Source organism: Mya arenaria, chromosome 16, assembly GCF_026914265.1.
Source record: "Mya arenaria isolate MELC-2E11 chromosome 16, ASM2691426v1".
Lineage (NCBI taxonomy): Eukaryota > Metazoa > Mollusca > Bivalvia > Myida > Myidae > Mya > Mya arenaria.
The window spans coordinates 26288882-26316342 of record NC_069137.1 but is presented as its reverse complement, the minus strand read 5'-3'; the positions used below and the strand labels follow the sequence as shown (position 1 = coordinate 26316342).

Genomic DNA, 27461 nt, shown 5'->3' with positions numbered 1-27461 from the left:
TTAGTTTCTTAAGATCTTCAACGAGCCATGCAGATTGACGCCTTTATATTGAACATGCCCGGGTTTATTCATTAATGCCATGCGGAAAAGACGACCATAGCTGGTTAGTATCTTAGACAAACGGAGAGTTAAGGTGGCGCATGCTAGATTACTTGTTTATGTTAAGCGGAAACATCTATAAAGTAAGTTAATTGTTTATTTTGTGTTATTTCAATGGTAGTGCTAAAATAGGAATCACAAACATTGAATATCTGTTTGCATAAATCTACTACTGTTTAGATTTTTTTTAAAAACTTCACATTAGGTGTTTGCAAACTAAACCTTGGATTTATAAATGCTTTAAGTGGAACTTAACTATGCTGGCAGTTTAATAACGCGCTTTATGGAATTGCGAAATCGCGCTAGAGCATTTTTACTACATGAACGCACAAAACATTTATTAAATAATACATTGTATGAGGCTAAAGTGATGGGAATGTTCTGGTAAGATTTTACAGAAACCATGTTTGGTTCTCGTGACTAATGGACTCGTATGTTTTAAAATAATTTGATAGGGAACCCCATAGCTTTCACAACCAATGCAGCGGTTTCGTAATGAAGTTAAATGTAATGAATATGTGTTTTAAAAAAATGGTACATTTGAGTAATAGTACATTGAGCTATTGCGTCTGAGGATATTCAAATGATAATGAAAACAGGAGCTCAATTTATAACTGTTCATAGACTCATTTCATAACGTTTTCTATTAAATAACTTTTTACTTTACAGCGGCTAAAATTGTTTGCAAAGGTTTGACGCCTACATTCGTATTTTTTCTTTTATATAGGTGGTAAAAAGTTTAATACACATATTACTACTTTAAACCAAAAGTGTCACCACATGAAAACATTACAATGGAAAAAAAGTATTACAAACGACTACCAAACAAACAGTTATTAATTCTTAATAATCCCTTTTTATTAATCAAACGTAATATTGATAATGTTCACTTCCATTTTTTATAAAATGTTTTCTGGACGCATTCGCGTGCAGGAATCGCCCGTGTGATCACCATGATGACGAAGTCGCTATATTTAGGAACTAAACACATTATTGATCGTGAGGGTAAACCATTGTCTCTAATCTATTATTCAAAGAGCGTTCTGCACTTTTTAAAAGTTTTGAATTTGTAAAATACTAAAGATCGTGTGTGCTTTTATGGATTTACGCTATCAGTTGCCTTACCGGTGTGCTATAAGCAGTTTTCATTATTCTTTACACTGACAGTGGCAAATGCGTTGATTCTCATTTTAAACGATGGTATGTAATCACGTCTGCACGGGGAACGTAAACATCTCTTGTTATAAAACGTAACTAATCATTTGATGCTATAACCTTAGAAAAGTTTTAACTTTCAAGTATGTGGATACATTGTCGATGAATCATAATATATCACTGAATTGTGTCTTATAGGGTGTTAAACATTCAAATAAATGTCTATTTTCAATTCATTTTCAGGGTCAAGGTCGATTCTTTCCAAAGGAGCTTGACTTTACCCAGCAGAGGCCACTGACAACTATTTAAGGTGAGCTAGGGGCAGCTGGTGGTTTAGAAGGGCGAATTTACGTCAACGCCAGTTTATATTACACTTGTAAAATATAAGTAAATATGGTTGTATTATACTCGAAATGAGGGACTTCATGTGATCCTTTATTACAATCTACTCAACTAATTTAATTTGTAAAGATACAATTTATTGATTGACTTAAAATCTCGCTACGACAAAGCTTTCACTCGATTTTTTCAACATTGTGAATGAAAAGGTTAATTAAAAATAAGGAAACATTCTTCCTGAAATCGAGGGATGTAGAAGAAGTAAGTAATAACAACATTGGTTAGGTTTCACGTTTTATTCGTGGCCTAAATGCGAATGAGAGGTAACAAACAGTGACCGGTGATCATTTATGCGCATGTGGTTACTGTCACGTGTTTGAATGGCCTCAATGCGCATGAGAGATAACAAACAGTGACCGGTGATCATTTATGCACATTTGGTTACTGTCACGTGTTATACGTGGCCTCAATGTGCATGAGAGATAACAAACAGTGGAGAGTGATCATTTATGCGAATGTGGTTACTGTCACGTGTTATACGTGGCCTCAATGCGCATGATAGATAACAAACAGTGGCCGGTGATCATTTATGCGCATGTGGTTACTGTCACGTGTTATACGTGGCCTCAATGCGCATGAGAGATAACAAACAGTGGAGAATGGTCATTTATGCGCATGTAGTTACTGTCACGTGTTATACGTGGCCTCAATGCGCAAGAGAGGTAACAAACAGTGGCCGGTGATCATTTATGCGCATGTGGTTACTGTCACGTGTTATACGTGGCCTCAATGCGCATGAGAGGTAACAAACAGTGACCGGTGATCATTTATGGGCATGTGGTTACTGTCACGTGTTATACGTGGCCTCAATGCGCATGAGAGATAACATCATTTATGCGCATGTGGTTACTGTCACGTGTTATACGTGGCCTCAATGCGCATGAGAGGTAACAAACAGTGACCGGTGATCATTTATGGGCATGTGGTTACTGTCACGTGTTATACGTGGCCTCAATGCGCATGAGAGATAACAAACAGTGGAGAATGGTCATTTATGCGCATGTGGTTACTGTCACGTGTTATACGTGGCCTCAATGCGCAAGAGAGGTAACAAACAGTGGCCGGTGATCATTTATGCGCATGTGGTTACTGTCACGTGATATACGTGGCCTCAATGCGCATGATAGGTAACAAACAGTGGCCGGTGATCATTTATGGGCATGTGGTTACTGTCACGTGTTATACGTGGCCTCAATGCGCAAGAGAGGTAACAAACAGTGGCCGGTGATCATTTATGCGCATGTGGTTACTGTCACGTGTTATACGTGGCCTCAATGCGCATGAGAGGTAACAAACAGTGGCCGGTGATCATTTATGGGCATGTGGTTACTGTCACGTGTTATACGTGGCCTAAATGCGCATGGGAGATAACAAACAGTGACCGGTGATCATTTATGGGCATGTGGTTACTGTCACGTGTTATACGTGGCCTCAATGCGCATGAGAGGTAACAAACAGTGACCGGTGATCATTTATGCGCATGTGGTTACTGTCACGTGTTATACGTGGCCTCAATGCGCATGAGAGATAACAAACAGTGGCCGGCGATCATTTATGCGCATGTGGTTACTGTCACGTGTTATATGTGGCCTCAATGCGCATGAGAGATAACAAACAGTGACCGGTGATCATTTATGCGCATGTGGTTACTGTCACGTGTTATACGTGGCCTCAATGCGCATGAGAGATAACAAACAGTGACCGGTGATCATTTATGCGCATGTGGTTACTGTCACGTGTTATACGTGGCCTCAATGCGCATGAGAGATAACAAACAGTGGCCGGTGATCATTTATGCGCATGTGGCTACTGTCACGTGTTATACGTGGCCTCAATGCGCATGAGCGATCACAAACTTTGGAGAGTGAACAAAAATGCGCATTTGGTTACGTTTCACGTGTAATTGGTGGCCTAAATGCGCATGAGAGGAAACATTTATAAAAAATATATTAAAATGTCTTAATTAGGTGATTTCAAATAGGCCCAGTTATTTGTCCGAGGTCAGCCTTATGAGCCTGAGACGGAATTAATAATTGTAAAACAATTTTTTTTTTTTTATTAATCCTCATATATGGCTTGGTCAATACTTTCTATATTCGCCGAAGGTTTTATAAAAAGGCTGTCTCTGTTACATTTCAGACTAAACTGCATTAACAATATAAACATGAACTAGCATTAGGTGTAATATTATATTAGTGTTCGTATCAAATGTATTTGTTTTACGTTGTAAATAAGGTAAAAAAATAGTTCAGTGTGCATGCATCGATGACATTACCATTCATTAACAATGTGCATATCAAATACTCCTAATCAACAGTGTAACATGAACTCCTTATAGCCTTGAACAAATAACGGCCTCCTCGAGTGAGATCATGGTCGCATATTTCTGTTTGTTATTGTTAAAATAACTTTCGTAAAATTATATGAATTAGCTAAAAAAACAACTTATTAACTTTCTACAAATATTTTTATGCATTGTCTTTCTCAGAAAAAAAACAAGCAACCGATTGTATAAGTGCTAGAAGCCTCAGGGAAAGCATACACTATTAAAACAACTTTTCTTCCCATGATAAATATCAGTAAGACAGCCCCCCCCCCCCTCAAAAAAAAAAGAAAGAAAAAATATAAAAGAATAAAAACAACAACAAAAAACAAACAGCAAACAAAAGAAACACCTGTTTAAGTGTATTTGGTTTAGGACATTATTGACTTCATTCTTTTTTTGGCACTTTAGACTACACATTGAATGAATGACTTTTCTTCCTCCTTCCACGTTTGTGAAACATGCACCAGACGACACTTCCTTGTACTCTGTTAAGGCAAACTTCCATTGTTTAGACAGGGACTCGATACAAGTTGAACAAAAACAACCAATATCACATCTTGATAAGACCTTAATCGAATACTGAATATAAGTTCTGACGTGAGCCTACTATTGGATAAACATTGATAAAATAATTACAATGGATATAATTAAGATATAATAACTGTTCGTTCAACCATCTGAAAATGTTCAGGTGAAAGTGTTTTATTTTCAATATAGTAACAAACATACAAAAGGCATCAGTTTGCTGGCAATATTAATAGGAGCTTACTTGTGCATACTCCAGTAAGTCTGAGCTTACTATTTAAAGTCCATTTATAGGGGCATATCTAGCCATAATTAAATGGGCTTATAACCGTAAGATCCTTATCAGGGGCGTACTCAAGTGCGACGGGCATACTCCAGTGGGTCCGGGCTTAAAACCTATTATCAGGGGCGTACTCAGGAATGACCCAGTGCGCCTGGGCTTACAATCTTAACCCTTAAAAGGGGCTTACTCAGGCATACTAAATTGCGTCCGGGCTTTTAACCTTAACTGCTTATCAGGGGTGTACTCAGGCAACCTCTAGTGCGTTCGGACTTATAACATTAACAACTAAACAGGTGCGTGCTCAGGCAGATTCTAGTTCGCCCGGGCTTATAACCTTTATCGCTAATCAGGGGCGTACTCAGGCATACCCAAGTGCGCCCGGGCTCACAACCTTAACCCCTTAACAGGGGCTTACTCAGGCATGCTTAAGTGATCCCGTGCTAACAATCTTAAGTCCATTATCAGGGGCGTACTCAAGCATACTCAAGTGCGTCCGGGCTTACAAACTTAACCCCTTAATAAAATGGGGTGTACTTAGGCATACTTTAGTGCGTCCGGGCTTTCGACCTTAACCAATTATGAGGGGCTTACTCAGGCATACTCATGCACGTTCGGGCGTACAAATATATCTCCTTAATAATCAGGGGCGTACTAAGGCATACTCAAGTGCGCCCGGGCTTACAACCTTAACCCCTTAACATGGGCTTACTTAGGCATACTCAAGTGAGTCCGGGCTTGCAATATTAACCCCTTAGCAGGGGCATATTCAAGCATACTCTAGTGCGTCCGGGCTAACATTCTTAACCCATTATCAGGAGCTTAATTAGGCATACCCATGTGCGTCCAGGCTTACAACCTTAAGTCTACAATCAGGGCTTACTCGGGCATACTCAAGTGCGTCCGGGCTTGCAATCTTAACTCGTCAACAGAGGCGTACTCAGGCATACTCTAGTGCGTCCGGGCTTGCAGCCTTAAACCCTTAAAAGGGGCGTACTCATGCATACTCTAGTAGGCCAGGGCTTATAACCTTTATCCCTAATTAGGGGCGTCCTCAGGCATACTCTAGTGCGCCAAGGCATACATCATTAACCCCTTTACTTGGGCGCACTAAGGCTTACTCAAGTGCATCCGGGCTTACAACCTTTAGTCCATTATCAGGGGCTTACTCAAGCATACTAAAGTGCGTCCGGGCTTAGGAACTTAACACCTTAATAAACAGGGGCGTATTTAGGCATACTCAAGTGCGTCCGGACTTAAGACCTAAACCCATTATCAGGGGCTTTATCAGGCATACTAAAGTGTGTTCGGGCTTACAAATCTAACCCCTAAATAAACAGATGCTTACTTAGGCATACTCAAGTGCGTCCGGGCTTACAACCTTAACCCATTATCAGTGGCTTACTCAGGCATACTCAAGTGCACACGAGCTTACAACTTTAAGTCCATTAACATGGGCATACTCCGGCATACTCAAGTGCGTCCAGACTAACAAACCTAACCCATTAATACACAGGGGCGAACTTAGGCGTCCGTGCTTACGACCTTAACCAATTATGAGGGGCTTACTCACGCATACTCATGAACGTTCGGGCGTACAAACCTATCCCCGTAATAATCAGGGGCGTTCTTAGGCATACTCAAGTGCGCCCGGGCTTACAACCTTAACCCCTTAACATGGGCTTACTGAGGCATACTCAAGTGCGTCCGGGCTTGCAATATGAACCCTTATCAGGGGAATACTCAAGCATACTCTAATGCGTCAGGGCTTACAATTTTAACCCATTATCAGGGGCTTACTCAGGCATACTCATGTACGTCCGGGCGTACAAACCTATCCCCTTAATATTCAGGGGCGTACTTAGGCATACTCAAGTGCGCCCGTGCTTACAACCTTAACCCCTTAACATGGGCTTACTGAGGCATACTCAAGTGCGTCCGGGCTTGCAATATTAACCCCTTAACTGGGGCATACTCAAGCAAACTCTAGAGCGTCAGGGCTTACAATCTTAACCAATTATCAGGGACTTACTTAGGCATACTCAAGTGCGTCCGGGTTTGCAATCCTAACCCCTTAAAAGGGGCATACTCAAGCATTCTCTAGTGCGTCCGGGCTAACAATCTTTACCCATTATCAGGGGCTTACTCAGGCATACTCAAGTGCACCCGGGCTTACAACCCTAAATTCCTTATCAGGGGCTAACTCGGGCATACTCAAGTGCGTCCGGGCTTTCAATCTTAACACCTTTACAGGTGCTCACTCAGGCATATTCTAGTGCGTCCGGGCTTACAACCTTAAACCCTTAACAGGGGCGTACTCAGGCATACTCTAGTGCGTCCGGGCTTATAACCTTAATCCCTAATTAGGAGCGTCCTCAGGCATACTCTAGTGCGCCAAGGCATACACCATTAACCCATTGCTTGGGGCGCACTCAGGCATACTATAGTGCGTCCGGGCTTCGTCCGGGATTACAAACTTAACACCTTCATAAACAGGGGCGTATGTATGCATATTCAAGTGCGTCCGGGCTTAAGACCTATTATCAGGGGCTTACCCAGGCATACTGAAGTGTGTCCGGGCTTACAAATCTAACCCCTTAATAAACAGATGCTTACTTAGGCATACTCAAGTGCGTCCGGGCTTATAACCGTAACCCATTATCAGTGGCTTACTCAGGCATTTTCAATTGCAGCCGGTCTCACAACTTTAAGTCCATTAACATGGGAGTACTATGGCATACTCAAGTGCGTCCAGGCTTACAAACTTAACACTTTAATAAACAGGGGCGTACTTAGGCATACTCAAGTGCGTCCGGGCTTATATACCTAACCCCTTAATAATCAGGGGCATACTTTTCCATACTTAAGAGCATCCGGGCTTACAACCTCAACCCATTATAAGGGACTTACTCAGGCATACGCAAGTGCGCCCGGGCTTGCAACCTTAAAATCCTTAACAGGGGCGTACTTAAGCATTCTCAAGAGCGCCCGGGCAAACAACCTTAACCCATTATCAGGGGCTTACTCAGGCACACTCAAGTGCGTCCGGGATTACAAACCTAACCCATTAATAATCAGGGACGTACTTTAGCATACTCAAGTGCACTTGGGCATACAACCTTAATCACTTAACAGGGGCGTACTCATATCATACTCTAGTACGTCCGATCTTGCAACCATCCCCCTTATCGGGGGCGTACTCATGCATGTTCCATTCCGCCCGTGCTTACAAACATAATCCCTTAACAGCGGCGTACTCATGCACACTCTAGTGCGTTCGAGATTGCAACCTTAACCCCTTTTTGGGGGCGTACTCATGCATGTTCCATCGCGCCCGTGCTTACAACCACAACCCTTTATTAGGGGCTTACTCATGCATACATTAGTGCGTCCGGGCTTGCAACCTTAACCCCTTAACAGGGGCGTACTCAGGCATACTCAAGTGCGTCCGGGCTTGCAACCTTAACCCCTTAACAGGGGCGTACTCAGGCATACTCAAGTGCGTCCGGGCTTGCAACCTTAACCCCTTAACTGAAGCGTACTCATGCATTCTCTAGTGCGGCCGGGCTTATAACCATAATCCCTTATTAGGAGCGTCCTCAGGCATACTCTAGTGCGCCAAGGCATACACCATTAACCCCTTGCTTGGGGCGCACTCAGACATACTATAGTGCGTCCGGGCTTCGTCCGGGCTAACAAGCTTAACACCTTCATTAACAGGGGCGTATTTATGCATATTCAAGTGCGTCCGGGCTTAAGACCTATTATCAGGGGCTTACCCAGGCATACTGAAGTGTGTCCGGGCTTACAAATCTAACCCCTTAATAAACAGATGCTTACTTAGGCATAATCAAGTGCGTCCGGGCTTACAACCTTAACCCATTATCAGTGGCTTACATAGGCATTTTCAATTGCAGCCGGTCTCACAACTTTAAGTCCATTAACATGGGAGTACTATGGCATACTCAAGTGCGTCCAGGCTTACAAACTTAACACTTTAATAAACAGGGGCGTACTTAGGCATACTCAAGTGCGTCCGGGCTTATATACATAACCCATTAATAATCTGGGGCATACTTTTCCATACTTAAGAGCATCCGGGCTTACAACCTCAACCCATTATAAGGGACTTACTCAGGCATACGCAAGTGCGCCCTGGCTTGCAACCTTAAGTCCCTTAACAGGGGCGTACTTAAGCATTCTCAAGAGCGCCCGGGCAAACAACCTTAACCCATTATCAGGGGCTTACTCAGGCATACTCAAGTGCGTCCGGGCTTACAAACCTAACCCCTTAATAATCAGGGACGTACTTTAGCATACTCAAGTGCACCTGGGCGTACACCCTTAATCACTTAACAGGACCGTACTCATATCATACTCTAGAACGTCCGATCTTGCAACCATCCCCCTTATCGGGGGCGTACTCATGCATGTTCCATTGCGCCCGTGCTTACAACCACAACCCTTTATTAGGGGCTTACTCATGCATACATTAGTGCGTCCGAGCTTGCAACCTTAACCCCTTAACAGGGGCGTACTCAGGCATACTCAAGTGCGTCCGGGTTTTAACCTTGACTCATTAACATGGGCGTGCTCAGGCATACTCAAGTGCGTCCGGGCTTTCAACCTTAACTCCTTAACATGGGCGTACTCATGCATACTCAAGTGCGTCCGGGCTTTCAACCTTAACTCCTTAACATGGGCGTACTCAGGCATACTCAAGTGCGTCCGGTCTTGCTACCTCATGTCCCTTATCATATGCTCAGGCATACTCCATTATCACGTGACTGATAAGGCATACTCCTATATACCCGTGTAATCTTAAGTTCCTTATCAGGGGCGTTTTTTTGCATTCTCCAGTACACCTAGGCGTTTATTACGTGTTATTTGTGGTGTTGAATAATGTGATCATTTTAGGTAAACACTTTCATTGATATAACTAATTAGCTGGGTCAGACTTGAACGAAATATTTCAATATATACCTCCGAAAAGTACCTTTACTTATTTGTTCGTTATTAAGAAACCATTTTTAAAATTCGAAATAGTAATTGAGATTATATTGAGAAAATATAAAACGTTACAAAAAACATTTCCCAAAAACGCACAATAGTTATATCTATTGTTGAGTTGAGCACTTTCGGTCTACCATATTACAAATCACAGCCTTTTAAAAGCTGAATATAGATACTCATCTGTTAGGGATTGTTTGAACTATTCATAAGATATCGCGTCATGTTTGTGTCTTTTGTCATATTATGGTCAGATTAAAAGATAGGCACACTGACTAATCGTCGTAATAATTGTAATGAATGTACACTTAGTATTTTGTGTCCAAATGTCTGGTTTATATTTGCAACTGCGAACAAATAGTCTTACGAAGAAACACAATCGTCTTTACTAATTATCTACCAATCACTGGTCTGCGCTATTTTATCTGTTTGTCTATCTTATTCAATTTTAAATATTGTCATGCCAATTATTGACGCCCGGACCAACGTAGCGATGTTATTACAGTGCACTTGGTGTAAGCACATATTTGTGGGCCAATGACAATCGATGATTAACCCTATTTACTTCTGCTTCGCTGCGCTTGATCAATTGTCTATGGATCGCTAAAAAGAACTTTAACATAAACTTATATTACGTCAGACTATACAATTACATTTGATTACAGAGACTCGTTCAAAAATGTTATTTTTATATCTTATCTAAATCTTCTTTAAAGGCACTATGATAAATGCCAATTCAGGAAACTCATAAAATGACAAGACACACGTTTAAAATATCTTCATTGGTTATTGTAAGATAAAACGCCTTGATCAATGCAAACTAAAATTTTCAGTGGGTTTATATGCTATTAAACATTCACCCTTACATACGAGGATTATTTCTTCGAATACTACTGACAAAGTAAACTAAACGACTTAACATGCTACCTTTTCTCATAAACTTTATATTTAAATGTATGTTTTGCGCTGTCCGCTAGTCAGTCTGTCAGTCAGAAAATTCGGTAAATCGGACGGTCAGTTGATCATTCAGTCAGTCAGTCAGTCAGTCGGTTCAGTCACTTAGTCAGTCAGTCGGTTCAGTCATTCAGTCAGTCGATCGGTCGGTCGGTCAGTCCGTAAGTCTGTCGGTCATTTAATTAGTCGATAAGTTGGTCAGTCGGCCGGTCGGTCGATCGTTCGGTCTGTCGTATGGTCGGTCGATCGGTAGATCGGTCAGTCCCTCAGTCATTTAGTCACTCAGTCAGCTAAATTTACTTTTCTTTAAGTTATAAGGCCTAGAGGTGATTGGGCTTTCTCAGTTACAAAAATTATGTTAAATATGATTTAGGTAAACATTTATGTGATCTTTTATGATATGAAACGCTGCGCTAGACTTGAGCGAATAATTCCCACATAGACCTTCAATAAGCAATTCCCTACACTTATTTGTTCATTAATTATGTAGCAAACTACATTTCTATATTTTTTTTAATTTAAAATATACGTGTATGATTAATATTCAATAAAGACATTTTAAAGTACATGTATTCCGAATAGCTTATGCGATACGCACAATATGGCTATCCCTTGTGTTTCGCTGTCGGCTTTCCTTTTTATATAACACAGCCTTTTAAATAATTGATATTGGTACAAATCTATTTGAATCTGTAAATAGTTCAAACAATGTCAGATTCGTGTCATTAGTAAGGTTTTGTTCAGATAGAAGGATAGACCAAATCGTCGAAACAATGGTACCCTGTGTATTAAATTACCAAATGGCTGGTCTATAGAAGCAGCTAAGAACAAAAGAAAAATAAGAACAAACGCATTCCTTCCATTCATTGTTTATAATTTAAACACCTCAGACTGTTTCAAGATCGCCTCGTTCTCGGTTACTATCACATAAGGATGTCAGTAAAACTTTATAAACCAGTGTATAATTGTATAAATTTTGTCAGCGTTATATTACTTAATTGGCAAATAAATAACATATAAGATAGTTTCGAAAGGAGAACATGTGGCATTATTTAAATCTCCACACATATAGTAAACATCCTGATTGCCTTTCTTCCTGGCTGTCCATTCGTCAGTCGTAAATGTAAACAACAGTGTCATTGATCGACAGGTGAATGTCATTCGTCGATTATGTGTGTGCTCGATTATGTTTATAACGTGTTATGGACACTTTTTAATTCAATGCAATCATTTCGTTGTTTTTGTTGGTGATATGAGGTTGTGTAATATTGTTAATTTTCAAGATAAGTGTCTTACAGACAAATCACACATCTCGTTAAAGAAACACAAATCGTGCACTCACTCATTCGTTATAGTGACTTGTGAACTCATTTTTTCTATGACCACACGTGAACTCATTTGCTCTATGACAACTCGTAAACTCATTTGTTATATGACCACTCGTGAACTCATTTGTTCTATGACAACTCATGAACTCATTTGTTATATGACCACTCGTAAACTCATTTGTTCTATGACCACTCGTGAACTCATTTGTTATATGACCACTCGTAAACTCATTTGTTCTATGGCCACTCGTGAACTCATTTCTTATATGACCACTCGTGAACTCATTTGTTCTATGACCAGTCGTGAACTCATTTGTTATATGACCTCTCGTGAACTCATTTGTTCTATGACCACTCGTGAGCTCATTTGTTATATAACAACTCGTGAACTCATTGGTTCTATGACCACTCGTGAACTCATTTGTTATATGACAATTCATGAACTCATTTGTTATATGACAACTCGTGAACTCATTTGCTCTATGACAACTCGTGAACTTATTTGTTCTATTACAACTCGTGAACTCAATTGCTCTATGACAACTCGTGAACTCATTTGTTCTATGACAACTCGTGAACTCATTTGCTCTATGACAACTCGTGAACTCATTTGCTCTATGACAACTAGTGAACTCTTTGCTCTATGACAACTCGTGAACTCATTTGTTCTATGACAACTCGTGAACTAATTTGCTCTATTACCACACGTAAACTCATTTGTTCTATGAACACTCTTGAGCTCATTTGTTCTTTGACCACTCGTGAACTCATTTGCTCTATGACCACTCGTGAACTCATTTTCTCTATGACAACTCGTGAACTCATTTGCTCTATGACAACTCGTGAACTCATTTGCTCTATGACATCTCGTGAACTCATTTGTTCAATGATAACTCGTGAACACATTTGTTCTATGACAACTCGGGTGCTCATTTTCTCTATGACAACTGGTGAACGGATTTTTTCTTTGACAACTCGTGAACTCATTTGTTATATGACCACTCGTGAACTCATTTGCACTATGACAACTCGTGAACTCATTTGCTCTATGTCAACTCGTGAACTCATTTGTTGTATGACAACTCGTGAACTCATTTGTTCTATGACAACTCGTGAATTCATTTGCTCTATGAAAACTCGTGAACTCATTTGCTCTATGCCAAGTCGTGAACTCATTTGTTCTATAACAACTAGTGAACTAATTTGCTCTATGACAACTCGTGAACTCATTTGCTCTATGTCAACTCGTGAACTCATTTGTTCTATGTCAACTCGTGAACTCATTTGTTCTATGTCAACTCGTGAACTCATTTGCTCTATGACAACTCGTGAACTCATTTGCTCTATGTCAACTCGTGAACTCATTTGTTCTATGACAACTAGTGAACTCATTTGCTCTATGACAACTAGTGAACTCATTTGTTCTATGACCACTCGTGAACTCATTTGTTCTATGACCACTCGTGAACTCATTTGTTCTATGACAACTAGTGAACTCATTTGCTCTATGACAACTAGTGAACTCATTTGCTCTATGACCACTCGTGTACTCATTTGCTCTATGACAACTCGTGAACTCATTTGCTCTATGACAACTCGTGAACTCATTTGTTCTATGACAACTCGTGAACTCATTTGCTCTATGACAACTCGTGAACTCAATTGCTCTATGACAACTCGTGAACTCATTTGTTCTATGACCACTCGTGAATTCATTTGTTCTATGACAACTAGTGAACTCATTTGCTCTATGACAACTAGTGAACTCATTTGCTCTATGACCACTCGTGTACTCATTTGCTCTATGACAACTCGTGAACTCATTTGCTCTATGACAACTAGTGAACTCATTTGTTCTATGACAACTAGTGAACTCATTTGCTCTATGACAACTCGTGAACTCATTTGCTCTATGACAACTCGTGAACTCATTTGCTCTATGACAACTAGTGAACTCTTTGCTCTATGACAACTCGTGAACTAATTTGCTCTATTACCACACGTAAATTCATTTGTTCTATGAACACTCTTGAGCTCATTTGTTCTATGACCACTCGTGAACTCATTTGGTCTATGACCACTCGTGAACTCATTTGTTCTATGACAACTCGTGAACTAATTTGCTCTATTACAACACGTAAATTCATTTGTTCTATGAACACTCTTGAGCTCATTTGTTCTATGACCACTCGTGAACTCATTTGGTCTATGACCACTCGTGAACTAATTTTCTCTATGACAACTCGTGAACTCATTTGCTCTATGACAACTCGTGAACTCATTTGCTCTATGACAACTCGTGAGCACATTTGTTCTATGACAACTCGTGAAATTATTTGTTCTATGACAACTCGTGAACTCATTTGCCGTATGACAACTCGTGAACTCATTTGTTCTATGACAACAAGTGAACTCATTTGCTCTATGACAACTCGTGAACTCATTTGTTTTATGTCAACTCGTGAACTCATTTGCTCTATGACAACTCGTGAACTCATTTGTTCTATGACAACAAATGAACTCATTTGTTATATGACCACTCGTGAACTCATTTGACCTATGACCACTCGTTAACTTATTTGATCTATGACAATTCGTGAACTCATTTGCACTATGACCACAAGTGAACTCATTTTCTCTATGACCACTCCTGAATTGTTTTGTTTTATGACCACTCGTTAACTCATTTGTTCTATGACCACTCTTGAACTCATTTGTTCTAAGACCACTCGTGAACTCATTTGTTTTTGACTACTCCTGAATTGTTTTGTTCTATGACCACTCCTGATTTTTTTTGTTTTATGACCACTCTTTAACTCATTTGTTTTATGACCACTCCTGAAGTGTTTTGTTCTATGAACATTCGTGAACGCATTTGTTCTATGACCACTCCTGATTTTTTTTTGTTTTATGACCACTCGTGAACTCTTTTTTGCTTATCACTTGTGAACTCATTTGTTCTTTCCACTCGTGTACTCAAATGTTCTACGATAAATCGTGAAATCATTTGTTGCATGACCACTCGAGCATTCATTTATTTGATGTTTTATTGCAAACATCGACCTATCCGATTTGATATTGCAAACATCGACCTATACGACGTGGTAGTGCTAACCTCGACCTTTACGATGTTCTATTGCACACAACGACCTAACCGTCGACTTATACGATGTGTTAATACATGCTTTGACACATACGATGTGTTTTTGACTACATCGACCTATACGATGTTTTTTTGCCTACATCGACCTATACGATGTGATATTGCATACATCGACCTATACGATGTGATATTGCATACATCGACCTATACGATGTGATATTGCATACATCAACATACGTGATGTGATATTGCCTATATCGACCTATTCGATGTGATATTGCAGACATCGACCTATACGATGTGATATTGCAAACATCGCTTATACGATGTGATATTGCATACATCAGCCTATACCATGTGATATTACATACATCGTTTATACGATGCCATATTGCACACATCTGTCAGGAGTCCTAATAAAATGCATACTTAAATTCAGCTATATGGAGTCGAGTGTAAGAGTTTGTCAATAACATTCAATTTTCCTTTTAAAAAAACGCGGAATAATTTGAAACTATATGTTAATATCAAATCGTTTCAACTCCATTGATAAGTTGAATGAATACTGCGATAATATTTATTTATATTACCAACATAAACACTATTCCTTTAACATTTCTCTTGGTTTGGTTCAGCTTTTACTTAGTTTCCGTACACGTCCAATACAACTTTTGGTGGAAACCATTTTTTTTCGGTTCCAATGTAACGCGGTGCACGTCCCATACCAAATCTGGAGTCTCGCAGTTTCTTGATTCCAATGTGAGGTGGTGCACGTCCCATACCACGTCTAAAGTTAAGCATTTTCTTGGTTCCAATATGACGTGGTTCACGTCAGATTCCACGTCTGGGGTCTATAATTTTCTTAGTTCCCGGGTGAAGGGGTGCCCGTCTCATAACACGTCTGGAGTCTAGCAATTTCTTAGTTCCCGCTTGAGGAGGTGCCCTTACAACACAACGTCTGGAGTCTAGCAATTTCTTAGTTCCCGCGTGATGAGGTTCCCTTTCACACAACGTCTGGAGTCTAGCATTTTCTTGGTTCCCGCTTGAGGAGGTGCCCTTCCTACACAACGTCTGGAGTCTAGCAATTTCTTAGTTCCCGCGTGATGAGGTGCCCTTCCCACACAACGTCTGGAGTCTAGCAATTTCTTAGTTCCCGCTTGAGGAGGTGCCCTTCCCACACAACGTCTGGAGTCTAGCAATTTCTTAGTTCCCGCGTGATGAGGTGCCCGTCCGTTACCACGTCTTGAGTCTATAATTTTCTTGGTTCCCGGGTGAAGGGGTGCACGTCTCGTAACACGTCTGGAGTCAAGCCTTTTACTGATTCCCGTTTTTGGCGCTGAAGGTCCCATACCACTTTTGGAGACAAGCCTTTTCTGTTTCCGGGTGAGGGGGTAAACGTTCAATAAAACGTTTGGAGTCTAGCACGTTCTCGGTGTTTTGATGAGGCGATCAAAGTCCCATTCCACGTTTGAAGCCTAGCATGTTCTCGGTGCCCGGATGAGGCGGTCAAAGTCCCATTCCACGTTGGAGCCTAGCACGTTCTCGGTGCCAGGTTGAGGTGGTCAAAGTCCCATTCCACGTTTGAAGCCTAGCACGTTCTCGGTTCCCGGATGAGGCGGTCAAAGTCCCATTCCACGTTTGAAGCCTAGCACGATCTCGGTGCCCGGATGAGGCGGTCAAAGTCCAATTCCACGTTTGCAGCCTAGCACGATCTCGGTGCCCGGATGAGTCGGTCGAAGTCCCATTCCACGTTTGAAGCCTAGCACGTTCTCGGTGCCCGGATGAGGTGGTCAAAGTCCTATTCCACGTTTGAAGCCTAGCACGTTCTCGGTGCCCGGATGAGGCGGTCAAAGTCCCATACCACGTTTGAAGCCTAGCATGTTCTCGGTGCCCGGATGAGGCGGTCAAAGTCCCATTTCACGTTTGAAGCCTAGCACGTTCTCGGTGCCCGGATGAGGCGGTCAAAGTCCCATACCACGTTTGAAGCCTAGCATGTTCTCGGTGCCCGGATGAGGCGGTCAAAGTCCCATTCCACGTTTGAAGCCTAGCATGTTCTCGGTGCCCGGATGAGGCGGTCAAAGTCCCATACCACGTTTGAAACCTAGCACGTTCTCGGTGCCCGAATGAGGCGGTCAAAGTCCCATTCCACGTTTGAAGCCTAGCATGTTCTCGGTGCCCGGATGAGGCGGTCAAAGCCCCATTCCACGTTTGAAGCCTAGCCATATGAATGCATATATGTACATTCATAAATAATGTATCCACCGCCATTCTGTTTAATTTCGACAATGAAATTTATTTTAATATATGTTTTCTGGAGAGCTGCTGATGTATACACGTAACGCTGTATTTATACGGTTAAACCTTGTTTATTTCACGTCTTTAACAGGACTTTACACCAGATTGGCACCAATTTCTTTTCTGTAACGAATCTCAGAACCATTATTTAATCAAGTGTTTTACTCTTTGATATCATAATTGTAAAAAAAAATACCAAAATGTAAAAAAAAATCGGGTCGGAGACCGGGTTCGAACCAGGGTCGCCAAAATTGCAGTCCAGCGTTGTATCCCGTGTGCTACGAAGGTTTACGTTGGAATATTTATACACCTTACTTGGAAATATCACATAACAACACCGACTAGCCAATCACGCAATAGAATGAATTCTTCTAGGTATACATACCTAATTTTTTTTAATGGAAAAATATGAAAACACTACCAAAAAAAATTAATTGTTAACTATGTGGTACTTCAGTTAGTTTCAATACATTGTACACATAGAGACTAAGTTTATGTCAGTTTTCGACAATTTTCCCTTTTTTCGGTATTTCACCATACGGTGTATAACCCCTTTAACAGTTTAAAATTATTTAAAAAATATATGTTTCTTTATCTATGTCTTTAATACTCACATTTTTTTTTCACAATAAACCATACTTTGAAAAGCCGGTTTTTGTCTGGCGTACATCTTTAGCGAGCATTAAAATGAAGCTATTTCAAACTCAAAATAAAAACACTGCAACTATAACCCCTAATTTGAAACGAATCTTGTATTTTTCTGTGTACTTTATCTTAATTGAAATATCACTGAATCGTTGTTTATTTGTTTTATTTTGCATACAAATTGATTAACATCCATTGTGATACCAAACAGACAGAAACATTATTAAGTGACATTCGGTAAAAAACGACCTTTTTCCACATGTAAGGATCGTTCTGTTTAGTCAGAGTAAGTTACCGTTTAAATGATATGGATGCAAAGATACCCTTTATATAAGGTATCATCCATAAATGTACTACTGGTATTTTCATATTTTATATTAATAATATGTATTGTGCGCCCATAATAAATACTCTTTGACCATACCGTAGTTTAAAGCCATGATTTATATAAGCTATGATATTAGCTGTGAACATTTTCATACGTGATTTCAATGGTCCACCATTTAGTCACCATCAGCAGTTGTTTCAATGTTTTTGTGATTCTGATTAATCGGTCACGACCAATAAAAAATGGATTTTAAAATATATTTTTGTTGACCCTACGCCCTGAAATGGATTGGCGTCAGATCGGAAAGATTTACATGTAATTCAGATTATTAAAACACATTTACTATTCTTACGATAATTAATAATTATTTTTACGCATTTTCTTAAAACACAAGGTGGTGTTGATGGCGTTGATGTGGTGATGTTGTAATTGTAGCTGTTTGTCGTGTTATTAGTGTTTGTGTTGGATGTAAGAGTATTTCATGTTGGATGGATAGTTTCGGTGGTATGTAAGTGTTGGTGGTTGTGATAGTATTGGTGGTAGTGGTGGTATTGGTGGTAGTGGTTGATTTTGTGATGTTGTTGTGGTAATGTACATGTTGGTACTGGTGGTGTTGGCATTCTTTCTCTTGCTCGTATGGGTGGTTTATTTCAGTATTGGTGGTGTTTTGGGTGTTAATGATGGTGGTGTTGGCATTCTTTCACTTCCTCCAATGGGTAGTTTAATTCAGTTGTGGTGGTGTTTTGGGTGTTAATGATGATGGTGTTGCTATTGTTTGATCATATTGGTAATTGATGTAAGTGGTGGTCGTCCCGTAGGTTGTGATGGTGTTGGTGATGTCGGGTGTTGGTTATTTTGGTATGATACTGTTTGTACTTCAGGTGTTGGCTGTTTATGTTGGTTATGTCGGTGATGTTGGTATAGTTGATGCTTGTCGTGTTGTTTGATCACGTTGAGTGTTACTGGTGTGATGCTTTTGTTTTTTTGGTGGTGATTCAGATTCGAATTGATGAGGTGGTGTTTAGGTGGTGTTTATGGTTGTAGTGATTATAATGGTAGTATTGTTGGTTTTTATATGTTGTTAGTGGTGTTGTAGTGTTGTAAATGGTTGTCAGGTAAGTGGTACTGGTGTTGTTAATGGTTGTGATGTCGGTGGTCGTGGTGTTGTTAATGGTTGTGATGTTGGTTGTCGTTGTGTTTTTAATGGTTCTGATGTAAGTGGTCGTGGTGTTATTAATGGTTGTGATGTCGGTGGTCGTGGTGTTGTTAATGGTTGTGATATTGGTTGTCGTTGTGTTATTAATGGTTCTGATGTAAGTGGTCGTGGTGTTGTTAATGGTTGTGATGTCGGTGGTCGTGTTGTTGTTAATGGTTGTGATGTTGGTTGTCGTGGTGTTGTTAATGATTGTGATGTAAGTAGTCGTGGTGTTGTTAATGGTTGTTATGTTGGTGGTCGTGGTGTTGTTAATGGTTGTGATGTAGGTGGTCGTGGTGTTGTTAATGGTTGTGATGTCGGTGGTCGTGGTGTTGTTAATGGTTGTGATGTCGGTGGTCGTGGTGTTGTTAAAGGTTGTGATGTTGGTGGTCGTGGTGTTGTTAATGGTTGTGATGTAAGTGGTCGTGGTGTTGTTAATGGTAGTGATGGAGGTGGTCGTGGTATTGTTAATGGTTGTGATGTCGGTGGTCGTGGTGTTGTAAATGGTTGTCAGGTAAGTGGTAGTGGTGTTGTTAATTGTTGTGATGTCGGTGGTCGTGGTGTTGTTAATGGTTGTGATGTTGGTTGTCGTTGTGTTATTAATGGTTCTGATGTAAGTGGTCGTGGTGTTGTTATTGGTTGTGATGTCGGTGGTCGTGGTGTTGTTAATGGTTGTGATGTTGGTTGTTGTTGTGTTATTAATGGTTCTGATGTAAGCGGTCGTGGTGTTGTTAATGGTTCTGATGTCGGTGGTCGTGGTGTTGTTAATGGTTGTGATGTTGGTTGTCGTTGTGTTATTAATGGTTCTGATGTAAGTGGTCGTGGTGTTATTAATGGTTGTGATGTCGGTGGTCGTGGTGTTGTTAATGGTTGTGATGTTGGTTGTCGTTATGTTATTAATGGTTCTGATGTAAGTGGTCGTGGTGTTGTTAATGGTTGTGATGTCGGTGGTCGTGGTGTTGTTAATGGTTGTGATGTTGGTTGTCGTGGTGTTGTTAATGGTTGTGATGTTGGTTGTCGTTGTGTTGTTAATGATTGTGATGTAAGTAGTCGTGGTGTTGTTAATGGTTGTTATGTTGGTGGTCGTGGTGTTGTTAATGGTTGTGATGTAGGTGGTCGTGGTGTTGTTAATGGTTGTGATGTCGGTGGTCGTGGTGTTGTTAATGGTTGTGATGTTGGTGGTCGTGGTGTTGTTAACTGTTGTGATGTTGGTTGTCGTTGTGTTGTTAATGATTGTGATGTAAGTAGTCGTGGTGTTGTTAATGGTTGTTATGTTGGTGGTCGTGGTGTTGTTAATGGTTGTGATGTAGGTGGTCGTGGTGTTGTTAATGGTTGTGATGTCGGTGGTCGTGGTGTTGTTAATGGTTGTGATGTTGGTGGTCGTGGTGTTGTTAATGGTTGTGATGTTGGTTGTCGTGGTGTTGTTAATGGTTGTGATGTTGTTGGTCGTGGTGTTGTTTATGGTTGTGATGTCGGTGGTCATGGTGTTGTTAATGGTTCTGATGTTGGTGGTCATGGTGTTGTTAATGGTTGTGATGTCGGTGGTCGTGGTGTTGTTTATGGTTGTGATGTCGGTGGTCGTGGTGTTGTTAATGGTTGTGATGTTGATGGTCGTGGTGTTGTTAATGGTTGTGATGTTGGTTGTCGTGGTGTTGTTAATGGTTGTGATGTTGGTTGTCGTGGTGTTGTTAATGGTTGTGATGTTGTTGGTCGTGGTGTTGTTAATGGTTGTGATGTAGGTGGTCGTGGTGTTGTTAATGGTTGTGATGTCGGTGGTCGTGGTGTTGTTAATGGTTGTGATGTTGGTGGTCGTGGTGTTGTTAACTGTTGTGATGTTGGTTGTCGTGGTGTTGTTAATGGTTGTGATGTTGTTGGTCGTGGTGTTGTTTATGGTTGTGATGTCGGTGGTCATGGTGTTGTTAATGGTTCTGATGTTGGTGGTCATGGTGTTGTTAATGGTTGTGATGTCGGTGGTCGTGGTGTTGTTTATGGTTGTGATGTCGGTGGTCGTGGTGTTGTTAATGGTTGTGATGTTGATGGTCGTGGTGTTGTTAATGGTTGTGATGTACGTGGTCGTGGTGTTGTTAATGGTTGTGATGTTGGTTGTCGTGGTGTTGTTAATGGTTGTGATGTTGTTGGTCGTGGTGTTGTTAATGGTTGTGATGTTGGTGGTCGTGGTCATAGTGTTGTTAATGTTTGTAATGTTGGTGGTCGTGGTGTTGTTAATGGTTGTGATAGTGTTGGTGTTGTTAATGGTTGTAAAGGTAGTGTTTATGGTTGCGGTAGTGCTGGTGGTTGTGATGGTTTTGGTGGTAGTGGTGTTGTTGGTGTTTAGTTGTTGTTGGTTGTGATAGTGATGAAGATAAGGTGGTGTTTAAGGGTTGTTGTTGGGTTGGTGGTTGTGATGGTGTTGGTGGAAGTGGTGTTGTTGGTGTTTAGTTTTTGTTGGTGGTGGTAGTGGTGGTGATAAGGTGGTGTTTTAGGGTTGTGGTGGAGATTGTGGTTGTGATGGAGTTGGTGGTAGTGGTGCTGTTGGTGTTTAGTGGTTGTTGGTGGTGATAGTGGTGGTGATAAGGTGGTGTTTATGGGTTGTGGTTGGCTGGTGGTTGTGATGGTGTTGATAGTAGTGGTGTTGTTGGTGTTTAGTTGTTTTTGGTGGTGTAAGTGGTGTTGTTAATGTTTGTGATGTTGGTGGTCGTAGTTTAAATTTCATGATTGGTTTTTGATGTTGTAATGGTGTCGGTGGATGTCGTGGTATGGGTTGTGTTTGTCATCCTGGCGGTGTATGACTGTTTTGGCGGTTGTGATGGTGTTTATGTTTGGGGTGGATTTGCTGGATTGGTCGTGTTAATGGTTGTGATGTTATTTGTCTTGTTGATGGTTTCATAGTGTGTGTAAATATTGTCATAAATCATGCTATATTGCTGCATTACCTTTTATGGTGTTATAAGCAGCCATTAAACTGAGTATTTGATCGTTTTATATTTCAGGGACAAGTTCGAGCATACCCACAGGACTTTGACTACAGTAGCATCTAACAGAAGCCACAGTGAACTTCTAAAGGTGAGCTAAGGGCAGCTGTTTGGTTTGGCATCATTCATTGTAATATCTGTGAATTAGTAGGACAAAATGACGTCAACGAAAGGAAGTATTGCCTGGCGAAAGTTTAAAATATGTACAATCCTCAGGAAACCGTGAGACTTATACTCACCCGCTAACGTCCTGATACCATGGGCATTTGCATTGTTCTTACCAATTCATAGAAATAATAGTGGCAGATGATTGTTCCAATTGTCATTCGTGGCCTAAATGACAATGCGAGATTTATCATGTGTTTCCGGTCCGCATCAAAAGATACGACCCAAGGGCACGTGCGTAAGCCGGAAACAAAGCTTGCCGAGCTACCGGCCTAGCAGATTGCCCGCGGGTTGGATTTGTCGATCTGGACTGGAAAAACTGATTTTGTTTGCATACCTTAAATGATCAATTCGTGGAAAAAATGACGTTTAAGACGAATGTTTGTACATTTCACCAAAATGCACGTGCGACGTTGTCTACTTACGTCATGAAGCGTAATGATATCAGACAACAATCAATGTCAAATTTTTGATGATTATGTTTTTACAATTTTAATTAAGTTCTTGCATACTAATATATTAAATTGCGTTTTATTGAAATGGCATAATGTTCTTCTCATAAACCATTACAATAAAAGAAATAAGAAATGGCGCGTTGTTGCTTGTGACTCATCTTAAATAGGGGTATACACCGGGATTTTCAAGCACTGGTAACATGACCGGATACACACGTCCGGTATGCAAGAATTATTATTATTGTATGCATATTTTGACAACAAAACATCACTAATTTCTTGCTGCTAAAATTTTCACCCCTGCGACGGATGTGTTTTTCTTCGAATAATACAACGAATCCAAAATGTAAATGACTTTTAGTTTTATTGCACTTCTAATACATTTACTTGATTTCATTGTTCATTTAATGTCGTCGTCGTTCAATTATTTAATAATTATCATATATATATATATCGTTTAACAACTGTTGCATTTAGTGCTTAGCTTGTATATATACCATATCGTATACAACCTGTAAATAATACTGACATCATTTGGAACACAACTGTACATAATAGTCATACACTATCGAACACAACTGTACATGTCCGATACCCTCAAACAGTACAAGATGACTGTATATATTGTTAATCATAAATAATATGCATGAATTTTTTACACACCTCTATATACGTAAAACTGATAATCATATTGATGTACAATTAATAATTAAAAAACACACAAACACATTCCGTTAATTTCTCCACATGTGTTACAGATGGACCGTGATCCTGACCATAAAGCCTGGATGTCGCTCCGTCTATCTCGTGTACTGGACGATATTGGCGTAAACCGCCGGGTGGTTAGGAAAAGGCGGGACACCTTCCTGCTGAGGGAAGCCGTAGAAACTATAACGATCAAAATATTTGGTGAAAACACAACGAGCTTCCATTTCGGCAGCCAGTCAGAGGGATCTACAACGTTAGGGATGAATTCAGATATTGATCTGCTTGGATGCATTCATGAGACCAACATCATGTCTGACTGGTTATACTGGGAGGACGGGATGCAGAACGTTCTAATGGTGAAGGAGGAGTCAACTCCGCCACAACTCTACTGGCTACAGTGGATCAGGCATGACTCTCCAGAACCTGTCAGATATAACGGACAGGAAAATTGCTTACCGCATATAGATGGACGAGTGTTTGTAAGTAATAAAGGATGGCAACATAAAAGTAAACAGTTAATTGGAAAGGACTTCCGATGTAGTGGACCTTCAATAAGTAACTCTGAAGAATGGGACTATGTTCACGCTTACAAATGTAAAGTTCTTCCTCCGGAAGTTGACCGGTGGTTTCACCGTCCCAGACGTGGACATTGGCCTACACCGGAAATGATGCAGGCTGCACGGGAATGCTCTTGTTTTCTTGTTCCTGATGGACATTTTGAGAGTCTGAATGAAAATATTGAATGGCGATTATCACCAAGCCAAATAGAACGAATTCTTGTTTTTAGTTTTACAACAGTGCAGTTAAAATGCTATGTTGTCTTGAAAATGATAAAAAAATATATAATGGAACAATATTTAAGTCATCATAGTAAGCTAACTTCGTTTCATTGCAAGACCGTTATGTTCTTTACAATCGAGAGAATATCCCGAGAGGAGTGGAGAGAAGATCGGCTCATAGGGTGCATAGGATATTGTTTGCAAACACTGGAATTTTTCTTGATGAAAGGTTATTGTCCACACTATATTATTCCTGAAGTGAACCTATTCGAAGGAAAAATCACACGCCGATACCAACTGTTATTATTGGGGAAGATAAAAGAGAATTTAAATAATAATCTAATGATACTGTACGATTTACAGTACGATAGCTTAGGACAAAGGTTTCGCAATCCTACCACCGACATGTTTGAAACACGATCAACAATATGTAGGAAGATTGATAATGTTTTAGCAGGCGACTTAATAAAACAGGTTAATATAAGGTTTTTAGATATGGCGAATAATGAGTTAAATCCTGAACAGTATCTGCGATTATTTACTGTTTTATCTATTATACCTGAGGATGATTACATCATACATATATTAACTCGTTATGAGCGACGGGTAATTTCAGTGTTAAAGCCACTCATTTACTCCTTCTTAGCATCAGTTACTTCGTCATTTTACATACAACATGAACTTCAATTCACACAAGAAATAATTCTTTTCTATGAACGTTCTCTTGACACTGACGTGACGTCCAGCAGGCTGAAACTGGCGTCCATGTTATATTGCCGGGGAGATTTTCGCAGAGCGGCAGACGTGCTGAATAACGTTGAACGTAGATATGACGATAATGTGCATGCTGTGTGTGGCTGTGGAAGGAGGTTTAGAAGTGTAGAACCCCCCGAGTTGTTAAGTGAAAAAATAATGAACGATTGGAACTATGACACAGCCATACAAAAAGTTGCCCACTGTGTAAGGTTTACACGTTTTGAAGTTTTTTGTGTACCTCAAATTTTGCTATATGAAATGAACAGGGCAGTGAATGACGACGTTCAATTTAGAGATGTAACGGAACGTCGCTGGATGGACATGGCCGTAGTAGACTCTCGACCATACCTCTTTTACCTGCAATATATCACGTACGGGAAACTGGGACTTCGCCACAGACAAGTTCAGGCACACCGTAATTTAATAAACTGTTTTAGAAACCAAGAAATGATAAATACAATGTACCACCCCGAGACTGCTGATAACTTACTTGGCCACTGCTGGGAGATGGAGGGAAACCTGCTCGAAGCGCTTAGATGCTACAGGAACTCAATAAATAATGTTCCGAGAAATAATGCTGCCAACTGGCATATCAGGAGACTAAGAGCAATGTTTTGAAATTGAATGATAGGATGGCGACTGCAACCGTTACATATTATAGACTATGTTGACGTATATCGTTTGCTTATGTAATATTCTTGTATAGTGTAATAAAGAAATGTAATGAATGAATAAACAGATCCATTTAAAACACTTTGCATGGTTTGAACAGCTTTCATCGGTATAAACATTACATGTATTTGAAATATGTGATATATTTGGTACAGAATTTAAACAAAGCTCGTCAGATCATGTGTATTACGGAAAGCTAATAGAAGTACTAGGGCGTAACTCATAAAAGTACTTAAGTCATTCCATAACCTTTTTAAGTAAATTTCCTAAAATGTTCATAGTCAAATTGAAGAACAGTATAAGTTGTTTTATCATAAACGTATGTATTTCGATAAAGTCAATGAAAATGAAGTTTTGTAGACATTATTAAGTAATTATATCATATGATAAGAGAGATACTTAACTTAGGAAAATGACTTGTGTTATGAAATGACTTCAGCTGTTTTATGCATACCGGCCCAAAGTTGCAACAGTAGTTAGGTTTGGGCGGAGAAAAGAAAAATGCCTCAAACATTGATAGTACATTTAACGAAAGGGTGATATATTATGATTCGGAAAAAAAACTAAAAAAGACAAAGAAAATACAAATGTCAAAGTAATCGAATTAATGCCAGTATGTGTTTAATAAGGGTGTAAATTGGCGTTCTATATTTAAAATATTCATATTTTGAAAATATTCTAAGTAATCTAACTTACAATTATATATATCTTTATATATATGATGCAGTTCATGTGTTTTGTGTAATAATACGTCTTGTAAAATTGTACTCCAAACCGTATCGATAATCTTATCTTGTAAACTTGCTCATGTTTTTGGACCAAACATCCCGGTAATGCATCTGAACACACTTATTTTATCCTTATTTTACTCTATCATATCAAAATGGCAGAATAAAATAAAGTTATAGCATAAAAAGGTATTTTGGTTTTTGTGGGGTTAGAATCCACGCCGATAAAGTCAAGATAAAAGAAGAACACGGCCAGCTGGTCCACACGGCAACCGGGACTTTAACAAAATCGGTGGATATGTTGAAGTGTTAAGGATACATTGATAACATCACGTAATAATGTCAATAAACCAATCACGCAAATCAACAACAGTTATTAATTTAATATCGCGTTACTTACGCTATTGGAAATTCTGGCCCCAATATCACGAAAATACTTAAGTCAAATCTCAAACTCAGTCTCAACACATTCTACCACATAGCATCAAAATTTGTTAAAAATCATATATGTTTTTTACAGTTTTATAATCACATTCTATCATAGAATATGCTTTAAAAAGCCTTTGGTCAAATTCCAAGGTAAA

The 27461-nt window shown here is 39.9% G+C and overlaps 2 protein-coding genes across 4 annotated transcripts; one reads left to right on the top strand and one right to left on the bottom strand.

The window, feature by feature from the left end:
- The first annotated feature begins 51 nt into the window (after positions 1-51).
- On the top strand, positions 52-27461 carry LOC128222636 (uncharacterized). 3 transcript variants are annotated; one of them, XM_052931731.1, is made up of 4 exons: positions 52-103; positions 1498-1564; positions 22633-22705; positions 23993-27461. In XM_052931731.1, the coding sequence occupies exon 4, from the start codon at positions 23993-23995 to the stop codon at positions 26093-26095; it is 2103 nt and encodes a 700-aa protein (XP_052787691.1). In that variant the 5' UTR covers positions 52-103; positions 1498-1564; positions 22633-22705; the 3' UTR covers positions 26096-27461. The 3 variants fall into 3 exon arrangements, with proteins under 3 accessions (XP_052787691.1, XP_052787689.1, XP_052787690.1); XM_052931729.1 differs by having other exon boundaries at positions 85-182; XM_052931730.1 differs by lacking the exon at positions 52-103 and adding an exon at positions 1239-1299.
- On the bottom strand, positions 19443-21824 carry LOC128221528 (probable serine/threonine-protein kinase nek3). Its single transcript, XM_052930133.1, has one exon. The coding sequence runs from the start codon at positions 21822-21824 to the stop codon at positions 19443-19445; it is 2382 nt and encodes a 793-aa protein (XP_052786093.1).

Excerpts from the sequence above, each read along its gene's own strand:
- LOC128221528 (XM_052930133.1), bottom strand. The coding sequence starts at position 21,824 with ATGACCACGACCACCAACATCACAACCATTAACAACACCACGACCAAC.
- LOC128222636 (XM_052931731.1), top strand. The coding sequence starts at position 23,993 with ATGGACCGTGATCCTGACCATAAAGCCTGGATGTCGCTCCGTCTATCT.